At 38.0% G+C, this 20065-nt stretch overlaps 1 protein-coding gene across 7 annotated transcripts in view; it reads left to right on the top strand.

Annotated features, from left to right (window-relative positions):
• The window catches only part of LOC127941804 (probable E3 ubiquitin-protein ligase HERC1), a 62033-nt gene that overhangs the window by 37628 nt on the left and 4340 nt on the right, over positions 1–20065 (top strand). For 4 of the 7 annotated variants that reach the window (XM_052537232.1, XM_052537228.1, XM_052537234.1 and 1 more), the window contains exons 40-72: positions 102–259; positions 1160–1243; positions 2095–2302; positions 2582–2709; positions 2811–3019; positions 4513–4781; positions 4858–4910; positions 4996–5193; positions 5284–5458; positions 5854–6103; positions 6277–6493; positions 7219–7481; positions 8091–8218; positions 8371–8495; positions 9345–9560; positions 9669–9796; positions 10640–10839; positions 11530–11644; positions 11835–11966; positions 12060–12161; positions 12248–12421; positions 12654–12959; positions 13356–13421; positions 13844–13969; positions 14045–14183; positions 14930–15111; positions 15193–15348; positions 15444–15566; positions 16170–16272; positions 16436–16605; positions 16723–16861; positions 19018–19184; positions 19462–19631. In XM_052537232.1, the coding sequence (XP_052393192.1) occupies positions 102–259; positions 1160–1243; positions 2095–2302; positions 2582–2709; positions 2811–3019; positions 4513–4781; positions 4858–4910; positions 4996–5193; positions 5284–5458; positions 5854–6103; positions 6277–6493; positions 7219–7481; positions 8091–8218; positions 8371–8495; positions 9345–9560; positions 9669–9796; positions 10640–10839; positions 11530–11644; positions 11835–11966; positions 12060–12161; positions 12248–12421; positions 12654–12959; positions 13356–13421; positions 13844–13969; positions 14045–14183; positions 14930–15111; positions 15193–15348; positions 15444–15566; positions 16170–16272; positions 16436–16605; positions 16723–16861; positions 19018–19184; positions 19462–19631 (5379 nt within the window). The remainder of the gene's footprint in view (positions 1–101; positions 260–1159; positions 1244–2094; positions 2303–2581; positions 2710–2810; positions 3020–4512; positions 4782–4857; positions 4911–4995; positions 5194–5283; positions 5459–5853; positions 6104–6276; positions 6494–7218; positions 7482–8090; positions 8219–8370; positions 8496–9344; positions 9561–9668; positions 9797–10639; positions 10840–11529; positions 11645–11834; positions 11967–12059; positions 12162–12247; positions 12422–12653; positions 12960–13355; positions 13422–13843; positions 13970–14044; positions 14184–14929; positions 15112–15192; positions 15349–15443; positions 15567–16169; positions 16273–16435; positions 16606–16722; positions 16862–19017; positions 19185–19461; positions 19632–20065) is intronic. The other 3 variants (XM_052537231.1, XM_052537229.1, XM_052537235.1) reach the window with 3 other exon arrangements.

The following is a 20065-nucleotide window of genomic DNA, read 5'->3' on the forward strand; positions in this document are numbered from 1 at the left end:
CTCAACATAACACATGCTCAAGCTGAACGTTTGCTCAAGATCAGGTGCTAGTGGTTCTTCTGTGTCTGTGTGTGCATGTGTGTGTGGCTGGGCTCCTCTAGGCGGATGGTGCTGGCGCGTTTTCCCACATTGGCAGGTCTCGTCCACAGTCCGGTTCTGCCCCCCGGGCTCAGCCTGACGAGCTCAGCGTCCTGCGAGGGCTTCACTGAGCAACAGACCAGCTTCCTGGAGCCCTGCGGACAGACCAGGACCCCCGTGGGTAAGACGTCCAGACAGACTCTGGAATACAAGGGCGTAGTAAGAGGATGTACTGCATGTGGCATCCATGGACTCAGTTCATCTGGTCAGCGGATGATGTTCCAGCGATTTATTTAATTTGTTTTTAGAAACTTGTGTCAAGTTTGGTTTATGTAGCACCAGATGTGAGAGCTTTTAACCCTGATGGCTGTGTATGTTTTACACTCGAGGCTTGCTTTGGAACGAGTTTTTGCTTTGTTTCATACTGTACTCACTGATTGCAAACACTTTTTGTGCATCTTTACACCCTGTTGAATGGCACCTTGAATCTCACAATAAATAACCAATTTCTTTAAGAAATATATTTCTATTTTTTATGCACTGGGGTCCAAAACTCTGAGACTACTACTAAAAATTATATTTTATTATTATAATTTTTTTTAAATTAAGATTTAAATTATATTTTCATATTTCACATATTATCAGTATATCAGTCTGTGTGAAAGGTCAATTTAAAAATATTTACAATTAATACAATTGAAGTAAACTTTCAGTGTCAAAATTGATTAGTGACTTAATATTACCCTATGTTATTTATTTATAATTTTCTGAATATTTGTGATTGTTTGTATCAGATTTTATATTAAACTATTTAATGTGAATAAATAAAAACTCCTGTTATTCAAAGTGGCCTCAGATATTGAACTTTACTAAATGTAAAAAAAAAAAAAATAAATGAACAAATAAGTAATGGAATTTGTAGCCCGTGTCATTTTGTTGGCCAATAAGTTCCCGTGCCTTCTCTAGCACAGTGCATTATATTTTAAATGCAGGTATTTTCTAAAAAATCTAATACTGTTTACCTGGCTGACAGTCCAGATACATTCTGATATGACTGAATATTTTCATTTCTGTCCTTCAGAACAGCCCCAAATGTTTGTCCCAGTGCGCTTGCTTGAAATGGGCTTCTCAATGAGACACATCTACAGGGCCATGGAGGCAGCAGGTACCAGCGAGTGCTTGCAACATCCTAAATCAACAAACAACAAAGACAATCATGTTACAATGTTATAGGGAACTTTCAAAGATTAAGAAACCAGAACTAGAAGACAGCTAGAAGAAATAAGATAATCATGTTGAGTTAAAATTATTATTGTATTTGAATTTTTTCTGCCTCTTATTATTTACTGTGGATTGCTGATGATGCTGTTATCGCAGTAGACTCACTCATTACACTTCCCTATGAGATCCTGCTTCAATTCACCCCTCACTGTTCTTCCCCGCGGGATCATGGGAAATATTAGAAGAGCACTGCATGAAGTCTTGTTTTGTGTTATGAATGCTCTGTTCACAGTTCAACAAAATTCAGCTTAATACTATAAATGTTTTGTATGTATTTGTAATAATTATTTTTATGGCATATTTACACAAACATTTAATTATATATATATATATATATATATTAGTTTTTGTAAGCAAAGCTAACTTTTAAAATTAAGCAATTATTTTGTTTTATCTATCTGTACTGTAACAGAGAGAGATAAATTCAGAATTCTTAATTTTTTTCTTTCAGTTCCGAGTTTACAAAGGCAATTATTACACCATGGTAAAAACAAGCTTTCACAGATTTCTAGTCCAACAAGTCTACTTCCGTTATGTTCGTTTTAAAAATAAAATGAAATCTTTCTAAAGAAATTAATTAATAGATTAATAATTTATATTTGACAAATTGCAAGCATTAATCGCACGCTTCAGACCAACAGTTTTTAGGATCACGAGAACCATTAATTCAGTCAAGTGTGTCTAAATGTTATTTTTTTTGCGGATTCTTCCTGACCTGTCTGTGACCTCTCTCAGGGGTCACTGGAGAGGTGGACTCGCGCACCATCGAGGTGTTGGCGAGCTGGATGCTGGAACATCCCATCACAGAGGAGCAGCAGGCAGGAGAGGGTTCGTTTGCAGGGGGCGCCACTGATACGCCCTCTTCTGAAGGGCCAGAGACGGTCCAGTGCCCTGAGTCTCCAGCTCCTCTGACCCTACAGGAGAGCAGAGAACCCAACGAGAGGTGAATTCAAACATTCACGACATCTAATCAGTGATAGCTGATCCCTTGCATATTAATTTGAGTCCTGACCAGCCTTGACGGCCACTTTCGGCTTTCGGGACCATACTACTCTTTCTGTTTCTAGTTTCCAGTATGTATAGTAACACTGCATACACATTTCATGTTTGCAAGATCACACCGACCTACAAAATTGACCAAACACACCACATGGAATATTGTATACCACAATGGTCTCATTTTCCTTTTATTCATTGTGTGAGTTCCCGATGCGTTTTCCAGTTTGTTGGCAGGTTTGGACTTGGTGGAGAGAGAGAACTTCTTAGATGTCCACCTCACCAGGAACAGACCTCCACCTGCTCGAAGACAGCGGTCTGGTGTGAGTCAGAGAACTTCCTTCAGGAGAGCAGGTCAGAGTCACATACAATGATATTCAAAAGTTTGGTGTCTTTAAAAATGATTTTTTAAATTTAGCAAGGATGAGTTAGCTCATCTGTGTGGTTTGTTTCAGACTCCCCGTCGCCCAGTCCTGTCCCATCGCTGTACAGACAGGATGTGGGAGTGGCAGAGTGGCCAGAGAGGGCTGAAACGCACCCGTTTGCTGCTGAAGACGACTCGGAGCTGGGCTACATGGATGATCCGTACCATGAAGAACCTTATGAGGAGCTCCTCACCCCAGAGTTCATCACCTCTGAGAGGGACACGCTGTGGATGGTAGAGGTACTAGAGACCTTATCTGTTTTTATGTTTTATCTGTTGTTTTTTTTTATCTATCGTTCTATCAGTCGTTCTCTCATTCTCTTGTTCTCTTGTTCTATTTATTGTTTTGTCATTTGTTCTGTTTTTCTATCGTTCTGTCATTCTTTGGTTCTGCAACTCCCAATTCCAAAAAAGTCTGGACGTTGTGTAAAATGCAGTGAAATCAAGAATGTGTGATTTGTCAATTCTATTTATTTTACAAAAGTACAAAGAAAATATGTTTACACTTTATTTTACAGAGTCTTTGTTACACTGTAGTTTAGTACGGAGTAAAGTAATGTTATGTAACATGTACCTACTATATGTTAGGGTTAGGATGAGGGTTTGGTTTTGGGCTAGTTGCATGTGATTATGTACAGTATAATTCATTGTTATTACTATAGTAAATACATGTAACGTGGAACAAGGACACAAAAAAAATCCTGTGTTTTCACTGATCAGCTTAAATACATTTTGTAAATATGAAATATAAAATTCAAATATAAATGTTTTTATGGGTGCAACATAAAACTATAAAAAAAGTTGTGACAGAGGCAAAAAAAAACTAAACCAAACTGTTTTGAAATAATAAACAGTTTTAACAGTTTACCACAGAGCTTTTGCCAGCAAAGCCACTTTTCCTGAGATAAGTGCCAAATAAAATAAAAATCGCATTTCTCAATGCAAAATCGCAAAGAATTTAGGTCTTTCGCCAAATACCCTACATGATGTTGTGAAAAGATTCAGAGAATCCAGAGATATCTCAGTCTGTGTAGGCAGGAAACTTCAGGTGAACGCGCATGACTTTTTGAGTCCTCAGATGGCATTGCATAAGAAACCGTCATGCTACGGTGTTAAATATAGCCACATGGGCTCAGGAGTACTTCAGAAAACTGCTGAACTTTACCACAGACTGATGCTGCATCAATAAATGCAAACTGAATCTCTGTTACTGTAGGATAAAGCTATACATCAGTTCTATGCTGTGGGGTTCTCTGGGCCAGAGCTCATCTCAGAAAGTTAATGTGACTCTGTGGTAAACATGCTTCTGTCCCAACATTTTTGGAGGGTGTTGCAGCCGTCAAAATCAAAATTTGTTTATACTTACAAAATACAATTCAGTTGGTCAGTGAGAACTTTGTAAATTTCTTCTTTGTACTTTTGTCAATTAAATTAAGGTTAAAGAGAATGATTCTTAATTTTTATTGCATTTGACTTAATTTTTGGAATTGGGCTTGTATCTATCTATTGTTCTATCTATCATATTATTCTGTTGATGATCATTTTGTCATTATTACTGTCTTTCCATTCTATTTATTATTTATTTTATTGTTCTGTGTGAATACTTTTTTGTTTGTTCTATTATTCTATCTGTCTGTTTTTCTTTTATTATTATTTGTCCATTTATGAATGTGTTTATCATTTCTCTCACTGTATCGCAGTGTTGAGTGAACGCACGTCTCTTTTTGTCTCAGGGAAGAGAAGAGCACCCAGAGCCCAACGAGATGGTGGAGTGTGAGTTGTGTAACACTCTGACCCTGCAGTTCAACAACCACATGAAGCGTCACCACCCAGGCTGCGGTCAGAGCGCCGGCCGCTGTGGTTACCGCAGCAATGGGGCCTACGTAGACGGCTGGTTTGGAGGCGAATGTGGATCGGGCAGCCCGTACTACCTCCTCTGCAACGCATGCAGGGAAAAGTACCTAGCCTCTAACCTGGGGGTTATGAGCTCCAAACAGGACAGGTGAAGATGAGGAAACCATGAACATGTTGTAGCCATTGACTTTTGCTGTGTAACAAGCCGGATGTTTTCTTTTCAGGGCAAGAGGTTTGGTGTCCGATCTAATTGGTCAGTTAGATGGTACATCAGAAGGTAATTGGACAAACTTTAATTTCAGTAACAAACACGGTGCAGTTTATTAAATGAATGTGTAATTATTTAAATGTCTCTGTATTAGATGAGTGGGATCTAGGGAACCAGGAAGACTCGGACTCAGACCGGCTTACAGGTTTGGAGGACTTTGGGATTCTTCTGAGACCTTTGGGTCTGAGTGAGAAGAAGCCCGTGCCCGACCCAATCCCCTTCATTGAACACGACCCGCTCGGAGCCCTCGTCAGTGGCTCGGCCAGTGGCAACAACAGCCTGCTTTACAAAGGTAATGTTCTCATTAGGTTTCATATTTCCTACAAGAGCTTTCTAAAATCTCAGTAAATTAGAGGAGGTTGTAATCTGTTCCTGTGTGCAGGTGTTGTCAGCACCGAGCTCAAGAGCTCCTCGGTTCCTCTGAGTCTCGGGGAGCAGGCAGCATCCCTGCGGGAGCCCCAGGAGAGACTGTTGGCTCTAAGGAGAGTCACCTCCACCGCTCAGATCCTGCTGGCCTACAGTATGGTGATGAGAGCGCTCTCACAGACCTCCACCAGGTAACAACCACTCATTCAAAATATATCAATCTGACAGTTCATACTGTGAAGGCTCTATCAATGTCTGTCTGACCTGCTTGGAATACCTGAGCCTTGCAGAGTTCCATTATTCACTCATTAACATCATACTCATTAATCACAAATGTGTTACTCATCCCTTGGCCATTCCATTTTATTTGACTTATTTGTCTATTCAAAATCTTAATGATGAGCCCTTTGGGGTTTTTTTTTTGGTTTCAGATGTACATAATACAGAAGAAATAATCTGTCATTACTTTTATTACATTGCAACAGTTTTAAGGTCATATACTGTATGTTTGTGTTTATGTATATATACACTGTTACTGTGCAATATGATGTCTCTTCAAAACTCTGTCTGTCACTGTGTGTTTCAGTAGTTCGGTGTGTAATCAGTCCAGTGGTCTGGAGGCTCTGGGTCTGGCTGACATCCGTATCCTGGTGCGGCTGATGTGTCTGGCAGCAGGGGGGCGTGTCCACACAACTGTGGACCGGCAGGGAGCGGGCCGTGGCTTTGTTAGCGATCGCACTGGCTCCGCCTTCCTGTCCTTCCTCAGCTCAGCTATCGCCAGTTTAGTGTCCCAGAGTCCTGCTGCCTACAGAGAGTTAGTGGACATCTGCACTCAGGTACACTCTCTCTCTCTCTCTTCTCCCTCCCAACCATCTTTCTTGTCTCCTCTGTTAATGCTTCTCACCTCATTATCCTTGTTACGCTCTTCATCATTCTCTACATTTAGCTCATTTAATCATCCTGTCTTCTGCCTAATCATGCTGTCTCACCTGCATGTCCTTCCTCTCAGGATCTCATGGCAGCAGCTACAGGGATGAACATGAGCGCTATTACCGATCCACAGCAGAGAATGAGGCAAAGCTTCGCCCTCAAGGGGGCGTCACAGGAGCCAAGAGAAATAACCCCGCCCACCTTCCTGGTCACACAAAGTCTGGTGTCTCTCCTGACAGAAAAAGGCATCCGATACCGTTATAATGTGGAAAGAAGTGAATCCAGTGAATCAAAGGGTAAAAAAAAATATATTAAGTTCACATGACATGCAGTTAAACAAATAAAATATATTAATACAATTATTTTAATACGTTTTCAAATTAAGTGTTTATATTTTATTATTTAATTATACTATGTGTATCTATCTATCTATATCTATATCTATATATATATATATATCTATATATATATATATATATATATATATATATTATTTTATAACGTTTTATAAATCCCACTGTCATTTTTATTTAAATGTTAATTTTTTTTATTACATTTAAGTTAATATTTCAATCTTTTAACAAGACATTCGGAAATTCATGGTTTCTTGTTGGTTAATGGTCACATGACAATATTTATAGTAAAATATAAAAAGCTAAAAATAAAAAAATAATATATTAATATTTTACAGTACATGTCTCACTATCATTGAAAGCCTATAAGTTACTCTTTTAAATTTAGTTAATTTAATAAATAAATCTCACTGTCATGGAAATCCTGTAAGTATCTCTTACTATTATCTCCTATTCCTATGGATAATAAACAAACAAACAAACAAATATAATTAAATAACTGATGATCATGAATGAATGGAAATCTAAAGGAAAAGTCATGGACAGTTGTCAAAATTTTTTGGAACCTTGCTGATTTTAATTCTAGTGACACACTTAGGTCATTTTTAAATGGCAGTTAATGATGTGGAATTAATTTATCCTAATTAACTCCACATGTGATTGGACAGAAGGCGGAAGCCCTCCTCCCGCAGGTCCCCCACTCTCTCAAGCAGCGATGCGTGTCGGTCCGCTGGAGCTGGCTAATGCGCTCGCTGCCTGTGCCCTGTCGGCCAGGCTGACCAGCATACACCGACAATGGGCGGCGCAACAGCTGGTCCAGGCCCTGGCAGTCTCTGAGAAAGACAACACCGCCAGACCCCAGACATACAGCGACATGGCCGGAGATCTGCGCAAGTGTCCCATCAAGAAGCTGGAAGGACATCAGAACAGGGTAAAAGAGCATGTAGATACAGTCAAAACACTTAAAGAAACATGCTAGATGTCATGCAAGTGAATTCATTGGCACACAGGTGGTATTAGACACGATCGGAAAATACCCAACTAATATTTACATTAAATTATGTATTTTATATATAGTTTTTGTTCAACAGTTATTTATGATTTTTGTATTTTATAAATTCAGCAAGAATACATTAAATTGAACAAAAGTGACAGTAAAGACTTAATTTAAATTTAATTGAAGATTTAATTTAAAATCCGCTCTTTTTCTCTCTGTCAAAGAAAAAAGTATCATGGTTTCCACCTGAAGTATTAATCGGCATATGTAGATTAAGTCAGATATTCTATTCTATTCTATTCTATTATTATTATTATTATAAGTGTGTATTTTCAGTTTTCATTTTGCTATGTGCTTTTGTCATTTTTGACACACACACACACATACACACACAAACACACATGTATGTATGTATGCATGGATGGATCTGTAAAACTTAGCTCGTAATTTCTTAAAATGGCTAAATTAATCAACCTGGCCAGTAAGTTTCTCCAGGGCATTATCAAATGTCTTTACTTGTTTGTGATTGGCTGTTGTTTGTAGGTGAGCAGCTGCAGCTGGAATGCAGAACAAGGGCTGTTAGCCACCGGCTCACAGGACGGGACCGTTCGACTGTGGGCCATAACACCAAACACAGCAGAACTACAGCAAACACACACCTGCAGCATCAGGTGGGACTGCTTGTTTTTGTTGTTGTTGTTTTTTTCATCTCTTTGATTGGGAAAGGGAGAAATCCAAATCTTTCATAGGTCTGATGGGAGATGGATGCAAGTGAATGTTTTGGGCACTGACAGGCCTGTGTTTGTGTGTGTGGTCTCTGCAGTGAGGATGCTCAGAGCTCAGACGGTTCAATGGGATCTCATCTGATGTCGGCCGTATCCTGGAGCGCAGGGGGAACTCTACTGGCTGCCTTCCAGAACAAACTCCTCAACATCTGGAACGTCAATGGTCAGACAGCATCCCGTGCACACACACACACACACACACACAAACACAGCACTACAGCTGCCAAATCTTATATGTAATCGAATGGGTATACAGTAATGTATAATTGATTGTAAGAGCAAGTTAACTTGAAGACAGTATGAAAGGAAAATTATCTCTATTTACTCATTCATTGTCTTATTTTGCACAATATAGTGTCTTATAGTGCATGTTATTCGATTCAAAAAAGTTTGTTACCATAATCTTGCATCAAAATAACTTTATTTGCTTCTGAAACAATATTTTTGCAGATGTAACCAGAGAAAATTTTGTATAATGTATACACTATTATAGTATTTAATAATTGATTTATGTACTATATTTATTTACTATTATAGCATGTATTAATATTTTGAATAATTTTGAATAAGTCTTTATTTATTTTCAGGATTAAAATGAATATGCTATTTTTTAAATTATATTTTTAGTAATTTTAGTATTTTAAAATTACTTCAGTTAGCTGTCAAGACAAGATTTCAAATTTTATTTCGTTTTTTTTTTTTTTTAACTAAACTGTTTTAGTTTCAGGTAACATTAACAACACTTAATATAGTGTGGTTAGGAAAAAATATTTATGAAATATCTATAAAAAAAAAAAATATATATATATATATATATATATAAGTTGCTAGAGTGTTCTATGGGATATTTTACACTAATTTGATGACTTTATTAGTTATTGTTGTAATTTATTAGTTATTGTTGTAATAATTCACAATCCAGTCAAGTCCTGCTGGATAAAAACTACAGTATATTTAAAATGTCCTGGAACAAGGACCTTGAAAGCGTTGCTGTTTGTCTTCTCTGCTGTAGGTACTCAGGCACACATGGAGGCTCAGTCCTCCTGGGTCACTGCGCTCTCGTGGGTTCAGACCTCCACTCCGTTCCTCAGTCAGGAAGCCTGCAGTCAGGTCAGCCCACCCGAGAGTCTGCTGGTGGGCCGGCTGGACGGCTCCCTCTGCTGGCTGGAGGTCACAGACGACTTGTGGGTGGAGCGAACAGAGCTCACTCACTGCTACAGGAAAGAAGGTTGGTCCACAAATGTGCTGAAGAGCTCTGTTTTAATGTGTTTGGCGAAAAAGGCTAATAATTCAGTAGTGAATGAACTATCGCTGTCTTTGTCCTTCTTGTGTTCAGCACCTCAGTGTCTGGCCTGGTACAGTGTTGATAAACCCTTTGCCGTGGGCTATCCCGATGGCAAAATTCTCCTAGCGACAGCAGAAAGCTACGAAACTGACCCGCCCATTTTGCTAACAGCGTTTCCTGTGAGTCCTCAAACTGAAGACAAACACTTCATCCGGCAATACTGAGTCTGGTTTTTGTCTATCAATGGGAGAAAAAATACATTTCTTTGGACCATTTTAAATGTTTGTTTGTGAATGTTTGCAAATCGCTGGGTGGAAGTTACATGAAGCCTAAGCAACATTTTAGAAAACGTTTTCTTCAATGAGCTTCTTTAAATATTTTATTTTTCTAAACTTAATTAGTGTGAGGTTAGTTCTATTTCAAATAAATGCTTTTTTAAATACAAAAATATTCAGCAACAATAATTATAATATTAGTAATTATAATTATTATTATTATTACTACTACTATTATTATTATTGTTATTATAACAAATAATGTTTTTGTAGGTCCAAATCAGCATTTTAGAATGATTTCTGAACAATCATGTGACTCCAAAGACTTGAGTAATGGCTGACAATATAGCTTTGCATCACAGGAATAAATCACATTTTAATATATATTAAAATAGAAAGAAATTATTTTAAATTGTATTTATTTTTCTAACTGCTTTTACTATATTTTTGATAAAATGAATACACCCTTGGTTGAACATACAGTAAGAGACTTCTTTCAAAAGAATTAAAACTTTTACCAGCCATAAGCTTTTATAAGCTTATTTTTATAAGCTTATTATTGAGCTTATTTTCATAAGCTCAATAAAATGCAACATGAAGTCTTTTGGGAAAACTTTTGAATGATGACTTATTAACTGATCAATAAAATGAATTGAATGTCTTCACACACCTCACACAGATTGGAATACAGTGTGTGAACAAATAATTCTGAAACAAATAAACCCCTACTTGCCTGTATGTTGACAGGAGAGTGTGAGTGCACTCAGGTGGGATCCTACCGGACATCTGCTGCTGTCTGTCGGCCGCTCGGAGGTGGTGAAGATCTGGGGTCGTGCCAGCGGTGCATGGGTCACCCTCCACTCTCTGTTCCATGCAGGCACCGTCAACACGGCCGAGTGGTGCCCTCTGCCCGGGAGAGGGCTGGAGCCTCGTCTCATGATGGCAGTGTAAGTGTGCCATAATGCTTAATCAACATTACAGAGACTTTCAGAACCAGACGCCCACCTACTGTAGTATTCAAAATGTTGCCTTGCAAACTATCTGAAATAAACTACGGTTTTTATATTTTTGTTTTATTAAAGTAACGAAGGTGGGGATTCCGACCTCACCATCGTTTGTTGATTATTGAATTGATTTTGAGATGTGGAGAATTCTGATTTTCATTGAAAGATCAAGTTAGGACATTTTGATTGAACGTTTCAATTTAAATGTGTATTAAAAATTATAAATGCACTGGGACATTGTTCATAAATAAGAGCTGTGGCATTCATTTAGAAAGTAGATGGAATAGAAGTAAAACCTAAAAATGAAAAGTCATAGAAAGTGTTGAAAATAAAACAAAATGTGTAAAATTAAATTATGACTTTGGTGGAAGAAATATTAACATTATAACTGAGAAGAATCAAGCATTGTATGTGGACTTTGATATGTATAATATCACACTATTATTATTTTCCACACCATTTACATGAAAAATGGATATAAGGTATCTCAGAGGAGCTTTTTTGATAGCTTTAATGAGTACTTCATAAAGTATTTTTAGGATATGTGGACATTTAGCTATTATATTAGTAGTCAAGGATGCACAGATGTCTTATCCATGATCCAGATGTTAAGATTGGCCTTTATTTCCTCAGTGGATGTCAAAATGGCCTCCTGTATGTGTGGACTCTTCCTCAAGGTGGCGCTAATGTCGTAGTGCCCAGTTTCCTCGCCCCATCTACCAGCCAAGACAAGAGCACTGCCATCAAGGTCAGATTTATTCATTTATCTATTATTTTTTTTGGTTGGATAATTTACTGGGAGTAAATTAAGCGGTCTTATTTATTACCTGTTTAACCTCACCTTTCAATTCACTTTCTCTCTGTTAGATCAATTGTCACTTAAGGTGTTTTTTGGAGTTTGTTAGCAGAGTTTAAGGAAGCTCTCTCTTTCTTTTTAGCGGGGCAATGCTAAATGTGTGTTCCGCCTGAGTGGACACATTACCGCGGTAAAGACCCTGTCTTTTTGTCCCAGTGGACTTGCACTGGTGTCTGGAGGAATCGGAGGTGTGCTCAACATCTGGTCTCTCAGGGTGAGCCAAACACTTCTTTTTTGGGATTCCTTTTATTAGCTTTAAAAAAAAAAACTCCTGTTTTTTGATTGTAAATGCTCCCCTCTGCTCTAGGATGGTTCGGTCCTGCAGACTGTGGTTACAGGAATGGGCTCTGTGGTTTGTACCACCTGGATCCCACACATAGGGGTGACTGCTTGTTCTGGAAGATCAAAGGTACTCTGAAAAAGTGTTTCATTTAGTTTATGTTTAATTAAAAAATGTGTACGTAAATAATGTTTTATACGATTTTCCTATCTCAGGATGCTTTGCTAATTCGCTGTACCCCAGACTGGATTTCTCAGAATCACGTTCTGGCCTCCTGCCGTTCCGTTCTGCGAAGTCAGGGCATTCTGGGATTGAATCGTGCACCCTGCATGGCCGTCTTTCTTGAACGCCTTCCCACACTGCTTCAGGAGCAGTACAGCTATGAGAAGGTACACAAAGTGTCCAGTGCAATGAGGTTTATTGATATATAAATTATAATATAATATTTGTAATATTACTGTTTTCATGTATTTTTGGTAAAATAAATGCAGCCTTCGTGAGCATCTTTCAAATTACATAAAACCTTAATTATTCCAAAACTGTTGCTATTATGAAGGTATTCTCAGTGCATTGTTGATATTATATTACAGCATATCCTTTCGTGTGTGTCTTGCTCCTCAGAGTCATGTGATGGCGGGTGATCAGCTGACTCACAGTGCCTTTCTTCAGAGTCTGGCCGCTCTGGCCGTGGGTCTCTACTTGGATCAGTTACTGTGCCGTCAGCCCAGACCGCCTCATCACAGCGGGACAGGGCCGGATCAGGATGGGGCCCCTGGATCCTTCTGCCCCTCAGAGTGGAACTGGCTTTCCATTTATTCAACCACAGTGAAGAGCGCAGAGGCGTTTGCTCGTGGCACCTCATTCCCAGAATCCTTCATCGCGCCTGAGTTCCATCATTCTGGATCCACAGAGTCGACCAAACCTCTGGTAAGAGGCAGAGGAGTCGATCCTTGTGAAATATTTAAAGGAATGATATTTGTACACTTCCCCGTCATAATCTGCTTATAATGTAAAAGAAGGTTTTTTTGCATAAAAAAAAACTTTTACTTTTAAGGGAGAAATTCATAGCAAGGATCAAAATAGAAAAATTATATAAAATGTAATAAAAAAATATATAGATGACTATAGATAAATAAAAAACACAATAAAATTACTAAACATTTAATTCTAAAATGAAAACAGAAAATCTAAAATCACAATTCAATATATCTCAGTGCTACCAGAACTCCTTGTTTCAGCTGAGCAAAGAAAATCCTGTTTTCCACAATATGCCCCTTAAAGGTTATTTTGATTTTTGCAAAGTGGCTTTTGTTCTCCTTCCAGGACAACAGTAAATGGACCTTCATGATGGATGAACAGCTCATGTCCTGGGCGACCAGCAGACCTGAAGTAAGTCTGTGTACTTCCAGATATGTGGAAGTGTGTGTTAAGACATCAGGATCTTCCTTCATCTCCCTCATTCATCTCTGTCAGTATAGTCCCTGTGTTCAGCTTATTCTTTCATGCAGATTTTTATCACTCATCACATGTTTTTATTCATTCAGCTTTTATATATTACCCCACACAAACCCTACCAGCTAGCGCCACACAAAACCTGTCTTTACATTAAAACTCATTTTCTCTTCATTTAAAGCACAGCTCTGTGCCTTTACAGCTTGCTGAATTGGCCATTTAATGGACATGGCCTTTTTTAGCATCAGTATATTTAGGGTGCGTTAAAAGAATAATGTTTTTGTAATGTGTATAAAGAAAATTGTATTAACAGTGCTTTCTTTTTTAATCTAATAAAGTCATGTTCGTGTATCTGACAGGACTGGCAGCAGGGTGGTAAAAGTGAGGTGTACCTGTGGGGTAACGGACGTCACGGGCAGCTGGCGGATGCTGGGACCAGTGCCTCTGTGCCCACCCTCGCTCCCTCCCTCTCTCAGACTCAGCAGGTAGAGTGTCAACACCAAACACATGCAAAACTACCACTATCCTCTCCATTCATCTCTGCTGTGTGTTTCTCTCAGGTGGTGTGTGGTCAGAACTGCACCTTCCTGGTTCAGGCTAACGGTACAGTCCTGGCTGTTGGGGAGGGCAGTTACGGACGACTCGGACAGGGTAACTCAGACGACCTCTACACCCCAACTGTCATCTCAGCGTTACAAGGTAATGCAAACCACAACAAAACTCTTTTTCAGGCCAGTGCCAGTAATGTGTGTAGTTCACAGATGTAATTTACTGATATCCCAACACTCAAGGTTCACACAACACTCACACAAGGTTGAAAAATATTGAAATGGGAATTTTACATTTAATGAATACATTGTTGAGTTGTTTGAAGATGAACATAACTGCGGCTGTCGGTTATATAAAATAATTATATTATTTTGTTAATAAAATAACAACAATAATAACATACAACAAACAACATAAATAAACAACTTAATAACAAACAAGTTCAATAATAACAAAATAATAATTACTATAATAATAATTGTGTTAGTTCTGTCAAACAATTAATGGCATCCAAAATAAAAAAAATTTGTTTACATAATATATTGGTGTACGGTGTATATTTATTATGTGTATATATATATATAAATACAAACACATGCGTTTATATATTTAAGAAAAATTTTATGTTTATATATTACATATATTTATATATAATAAAAATATAATAATATAAATATAAAAGTTTATACATGTAAATATTTTCAAAATGTAAACAGTATGTTTGTGCATTTATACTTATATGTACACATACATATATCATGTAAACAAAAACGTTTATTTTGGATGTAATTAATTGTTTGACACACTAAATTATATTATTAAAAAATTATATTTAACTCGCTATACAATTGCATGAAATATATATTGCATTTATTACATGGAATCCCCCCCAATAGGCTATGTAGTGACACAACTGGTGACATCATATGGGTCTGATGGCCACTCATTGGCTCTCACCGAAACTGGAGAGGTGTTTAGTTGGGGTGATGGGGATTATGGGAAACTTGGCCATGGGAACAGTGAAAGGCAAAGGCGACCCAAACAGATCGAGGCTCTGCAGGGAGAGGAAGTTGTGCAGGTAAAGAAAATTGCTTTCCAAGATAATCACCAAAACCATCTCATGATCCGATATCATTTCAACATCATTTCCTTCTTTCAGCTGGCGTGTGGTTTCAAACACTCCGCCGCTGTCACGTCGGATGGAAAACTCTTCACATTTGGCAGTGGAGATTCTGGACGCTTGGGTCAAAGGTCAACTTCGAACAAGATGGTGCCGGAGAGAGTTACAGCACTAGATGGATACCACATTGGACAGGTGCTTCTTCTTTGTTTGGATTTTCATTTTGATGTGTGTATGTGACCTTTGAGCAATCCGTGATGAGTGAAGGTGACCTTTTCTGTTGTGTTTAGGTGTCATGTGGTATCAATCATACTTTGGTCCTGTCATCAGACGGCCTGACCGTGTGGGCTTTTGGAGACGGAGATTATGGTAAACTGGGTATCGGACCATGTACAGTGAAGTGCTACCCACAGGTACAGTCTTACCCTTTGATCTTCTCATTGGTTGATCATAAGGTGCATTATCGTTCAAAAGTTTAGATTCAGTAAGATGTATTCATATTTTTGAAATATGAATATTATGGTCACCAAGGGTCTATTTATTTGACCAAAAATTCTGTCAAAACAGTAAAAATGTAAAATATTTGTATAATTTAAAATAACTGTTTTCTATTTTAATACTTTTTTAATTTATTTTTAATTTATTCCTGTGATGCAAAGCTGAATTTTCAGAATCATTACTCCAGTCTTCAGTGTCACATGATCCTTCAGAAATCAATCTGATATGCTGATTTGGTGCTTAAGAAATTCTTATTCTTATAAGTCATTCTTATTATTATCAATGTTGACAAAACGTTCTTTGATGAATAGAAAGTTCAAAAGTTTGAAGTTCAAAAGAACATTTATTTGAATGTCTTGTAACATTTTGTAACAAAATGTCTTTACGGTCACTCTTTATCAATTTTTTATCAGTTTCTTTAAAAAAATAAATAAATGAAAGTCTTACTGATCCTAAACTTTGGAAAAGCTGTGCTAGTTTTTTTATTGGCTGATTATACTGTTTCTATTCATTGTTAGAAAGTGGAGGCTCTTTGCAATAAAGGCATTAAAAAAGTTGGATGTGGAACGCATTTCTCAGTGGTTCTGGCCAAAGATGGACATGTCTACACATTCGGCCAAGGTAGACCCTCCAGAAATGGTCATCATCATCCAAATGTGTTTGTGTGTAAATGTGGCATCATTTACAATCATGTATACTATTTTCATTTGCAAATAATTAGATATTTTGAATCAGCACCTTTGTGATGTTGAGACAGCCCTTATATGCGTGTATGTTTTCACAGAGCGTCTGATAGGTCTGCCGGATTCCATGCTGAAGAATCACAACCGGCCACAGATCATTCCAGCATTGGAGGGCGTCTTCATTGAGGACATCGCTGTTGGCTGCGAGCACATCCTTGCTTTATCCAACACCGGAGACGTGTATGCATGGGGCTGCAACTGTGAGGCCCAGGTACAGTCATCTGAAACAGCACACCGACCTATTACCATCATGTTTAATGATGTTTTCTATGGAGTTTTGAGAATGAGTGAATATTTAGTTGAGCTTGTGTCTTTGTGTGCATTGCAGCTGGGTCTGGGCCATTCCAGTCCCGTCAAAGAGCCCACTCTGGTTACTGCTCTACAGGGCAAGAACATCAGGCAGATCTCGGCTGGACGCTGTCATACCTCGGCCTGGACCACACCGGCTCTGTCAACCAGAGCTTCAGGTACACTTAAATCCTAGTAAACTTTCTTGGAAACTCGTAAGCGAACTGTTTGGAACGCTCTACATGGGCAGCAGCTACAATAATGTTCACTTATAGGAGGCGTTTCTCAATGTCAAGGATACTTCCTTGGCAGGACTGATCCTTCCAAGTTACTTCCTTCAGAGGCTAGTCAAGACTCCTCTTTAGCATTCGGAGAACACGTAAATGGAACAGGATAGCAAGTGCACGTAATTGCGTCATTACATCAGTGAAAAGGTCCTTTTGAATAACGCTGTGAATGGTATCGTTAAATTACTTTGGACAACTTAACTAGTAATTTATAAAAGAAATGCTGATGACGCAACCAAGTTAACAATTGTAAAATGATAGGTCTGGTTCAGTTAACCATTTGTATTTGTATCATTTACAATATGAATATGGTATTAATTTGTACTGGCATTTAAACGTTAAACTTTACTTATATTTACTACAGTTTTAACAAATGTTTGGTAACGTAAATAAAAACCGTTAACGCTCCGACTCCGCTAACGTTCGACATTTTTGAATCTTTGAACAAGATAGCAAAGCTGCGCGCATAGGATTGTGGGTGATTTGAGAGCGCGAAGAGTGCGAAGGATACACATATGCATCCTTTCCTGTGTATGGCATATTTTGCGAACGAAGGACTCAGTCCTTGGTTGAAATTCCGAGGATCCTCGACATTGGAACAGTCGTTCCACGGATGTTGATGACGTAGCATCCTCGAAATACTGGCTTCCGAGGATCCTTCCTTGACATTGAGAAACCCCTATAGACTGTTTCAACGGCAACAACATAAACAAACGTTAGTGTGCATGCGCGTTTTTGTGGCCCTAACTTAACTTCCAAATAGAATCCATAACAACAGCTAAGTAGTCCCTCTAGAGTAGATTATTTTTGATAACAAGCAAAATATGTTTTTTAAGGTCACAAACGTTGCTTTATCAGGCAAATTACATGCAAGATGAAATGAAGATTGAATAGACTAATAAAAATTGTCTTCCTTCAGAAATACAGTGATATAATAACACCCGCACCTTGTTTTGATTTTTAAATGTGCAGTAAGTGCTCATGTTTATTCAACAAAACCTTTTGGAAAATCGGTCTGTTTTGATATTTTGAGCACCACAAATAAATTAATGTGTGAGAAACACATCCCACAGCACAACCACCTGAGCCCAACTTCAGTCTACTCCACCTTAACGGAAATTAACTTAGGGCCAGACACGTACGCCCGATGAAACAGTCTATACATTACACCATACAACTAGCACTGTTCAATCACATTCGGTAGTCGGTATTACAAATAAGATAGCTTAGCAAACAAGCAATATCTATCCCACAGTTATACACTGATATAATTTCTTAGAAAAGAAACACAATGGGTGATCAATTCCATTTTCATCTTCTTGTAACAGCACCTGCACTAGTACTGCTAGCATCAACCTCAAGTTTAAAAGGTTTTGAGAAGTCAGGAGTAGCCAAGGCAGGAGTGCTACATAACAAACTCTTTAAAGAAGTTTTAATTTTTTAATTTCTTATATTATTATTATTCTTATTAAGTACTGGGAGGGTTGAAGAAATCAACTAAATCCTAAAAATATAATGGAAATGGTATAGTAAATATATATGTAAATATACATATATAACTTAACCAAGTGTCAGTAAAGCAAACATGTTACAAAGTATTTCTGTTTCAGATAAATGCCATTCTTTTAAACTTTCTGGAAATCCTGAAAGTATCATGGTTACCAAAAAAAAAAAAAAAAGCAGCACAGATTATATTAACATATTAACATTAATAATAATAATAATAAATTGTTTCTTCAATAGCAAACCAGCATATTAGAATGATTTCTGAAGCATCATGTGATACTTAAAACTGGAGTAATGATGTTGAAAATTCAGCTTTGCACGTTGGTCAACATCAATAGCCTAAACACACAATTCAGTGCAATTCATGCAATTTTATCCCACTGTATCCTGGCACATTCAGCTTGGTATCTCATTCAAATTCACATCTCCACAGAGGCTGACCTCATCAGTGTACAGTTAGTACTAGAATCAGTTCCTCAGCAGCTGGATGAGAGATTTGTTTTAACATCTGGTGTGATCAACTCTGACTGTGTATTTTGCAGGTTGTTCAGGGATACAGCTGGGCCTACCTCAATCTGTGCCTCCGCAGTATAATGCCCTCAAAGACTTCAGCCCTGAAGTGCTTAACACCCGTCTCCGAGTGCTGTACCACTTCTCTGATCTTATGTACAAGTCCTGGAGGCTTCTGAACCTTGACCCCCGCAGTCAGGTACTCGATCAATAAAACCAACAAACACACGCACCGTCACATGAATCACAGCATTTGCTGCTGGTGTTTCACTGGGAAAAAACTGTACTCTGACTCCCTGCCAAGAACCTTTCAGGATTTTCTAAACCCTTTTTCACTTTTCTGGATTTGTGTTCAGTGTGAAAGCGTTCCTTGTTAAAGTTCCTGTTTTTTTTTACCTCCAGACTAACAGATCTGTGTCGGTTTATATCCAAGCAGAAGTTTTGTCTGACCGTGTCACTCTCTGGCTGGTTTCCAGGTAAATGCTTCCCGCTACAGCTCAGGTACATCTGCCATCGTGCAGGGCCAACTCAGAGGCCTGCTGTCCCCGAAAGTCAACACCCTTCCTCTCGTTCGCACTATTGGCAGAACCATGACGCAGGGAAAGACCTACGGCCCCCAGATTACAGTCAAACGGATCTCCACCAGGTGCGAGTTTGAGCTTTTAACTAATCAAATTAAAACCGAAATCATGATATGGATTAGTTTGATTATTAAACAACAAATGCTGTGGTTTGATTAAATTAAATATATGTGCTGCATGATTCTGAGTGAAACGCAGCCCTGTGATCATGCTTCAGTGTTTGCAATGTTTTTTGGGGGGTAATTTTTCTACAGTATAATACAACAATAATAGTAATAATAATAATAACTATATTATTTATTGTTATATAGAGATTATTATTATTATTATTATTGTTATTATTCTCTGAATTTGAACTCCATGTAATGTGCTTGTGCAGGAAAAAATATATTTTATGGGATGTTTCAAAATAAGCCCAAAAAAATTAAGAATTAAAATAAGTCAAAGAAATCAATTTTATGTTTAGATTTCCACCATTTCAAAAAGTGTGATTTGCCAT

The sequence above is a fragment of the Carassius gibelio genome, chromosome A21 (genome assembly GCF_023724105.1).
Source record: "Carassius gibelio isolate Cgi1373 ecotype wild population from Czech Republic chromosome A21, carGib1.2-hapl.c, whole genome shotgun sequence".
In the NCBI taxonomy this organism is placed as follows: domain Eukaryota; kingdom Metazoa; phylum Chordata; class Actinopteri; order Cypriniformes; family Cyprinidae; genus Carassius; species Carassius gibelio.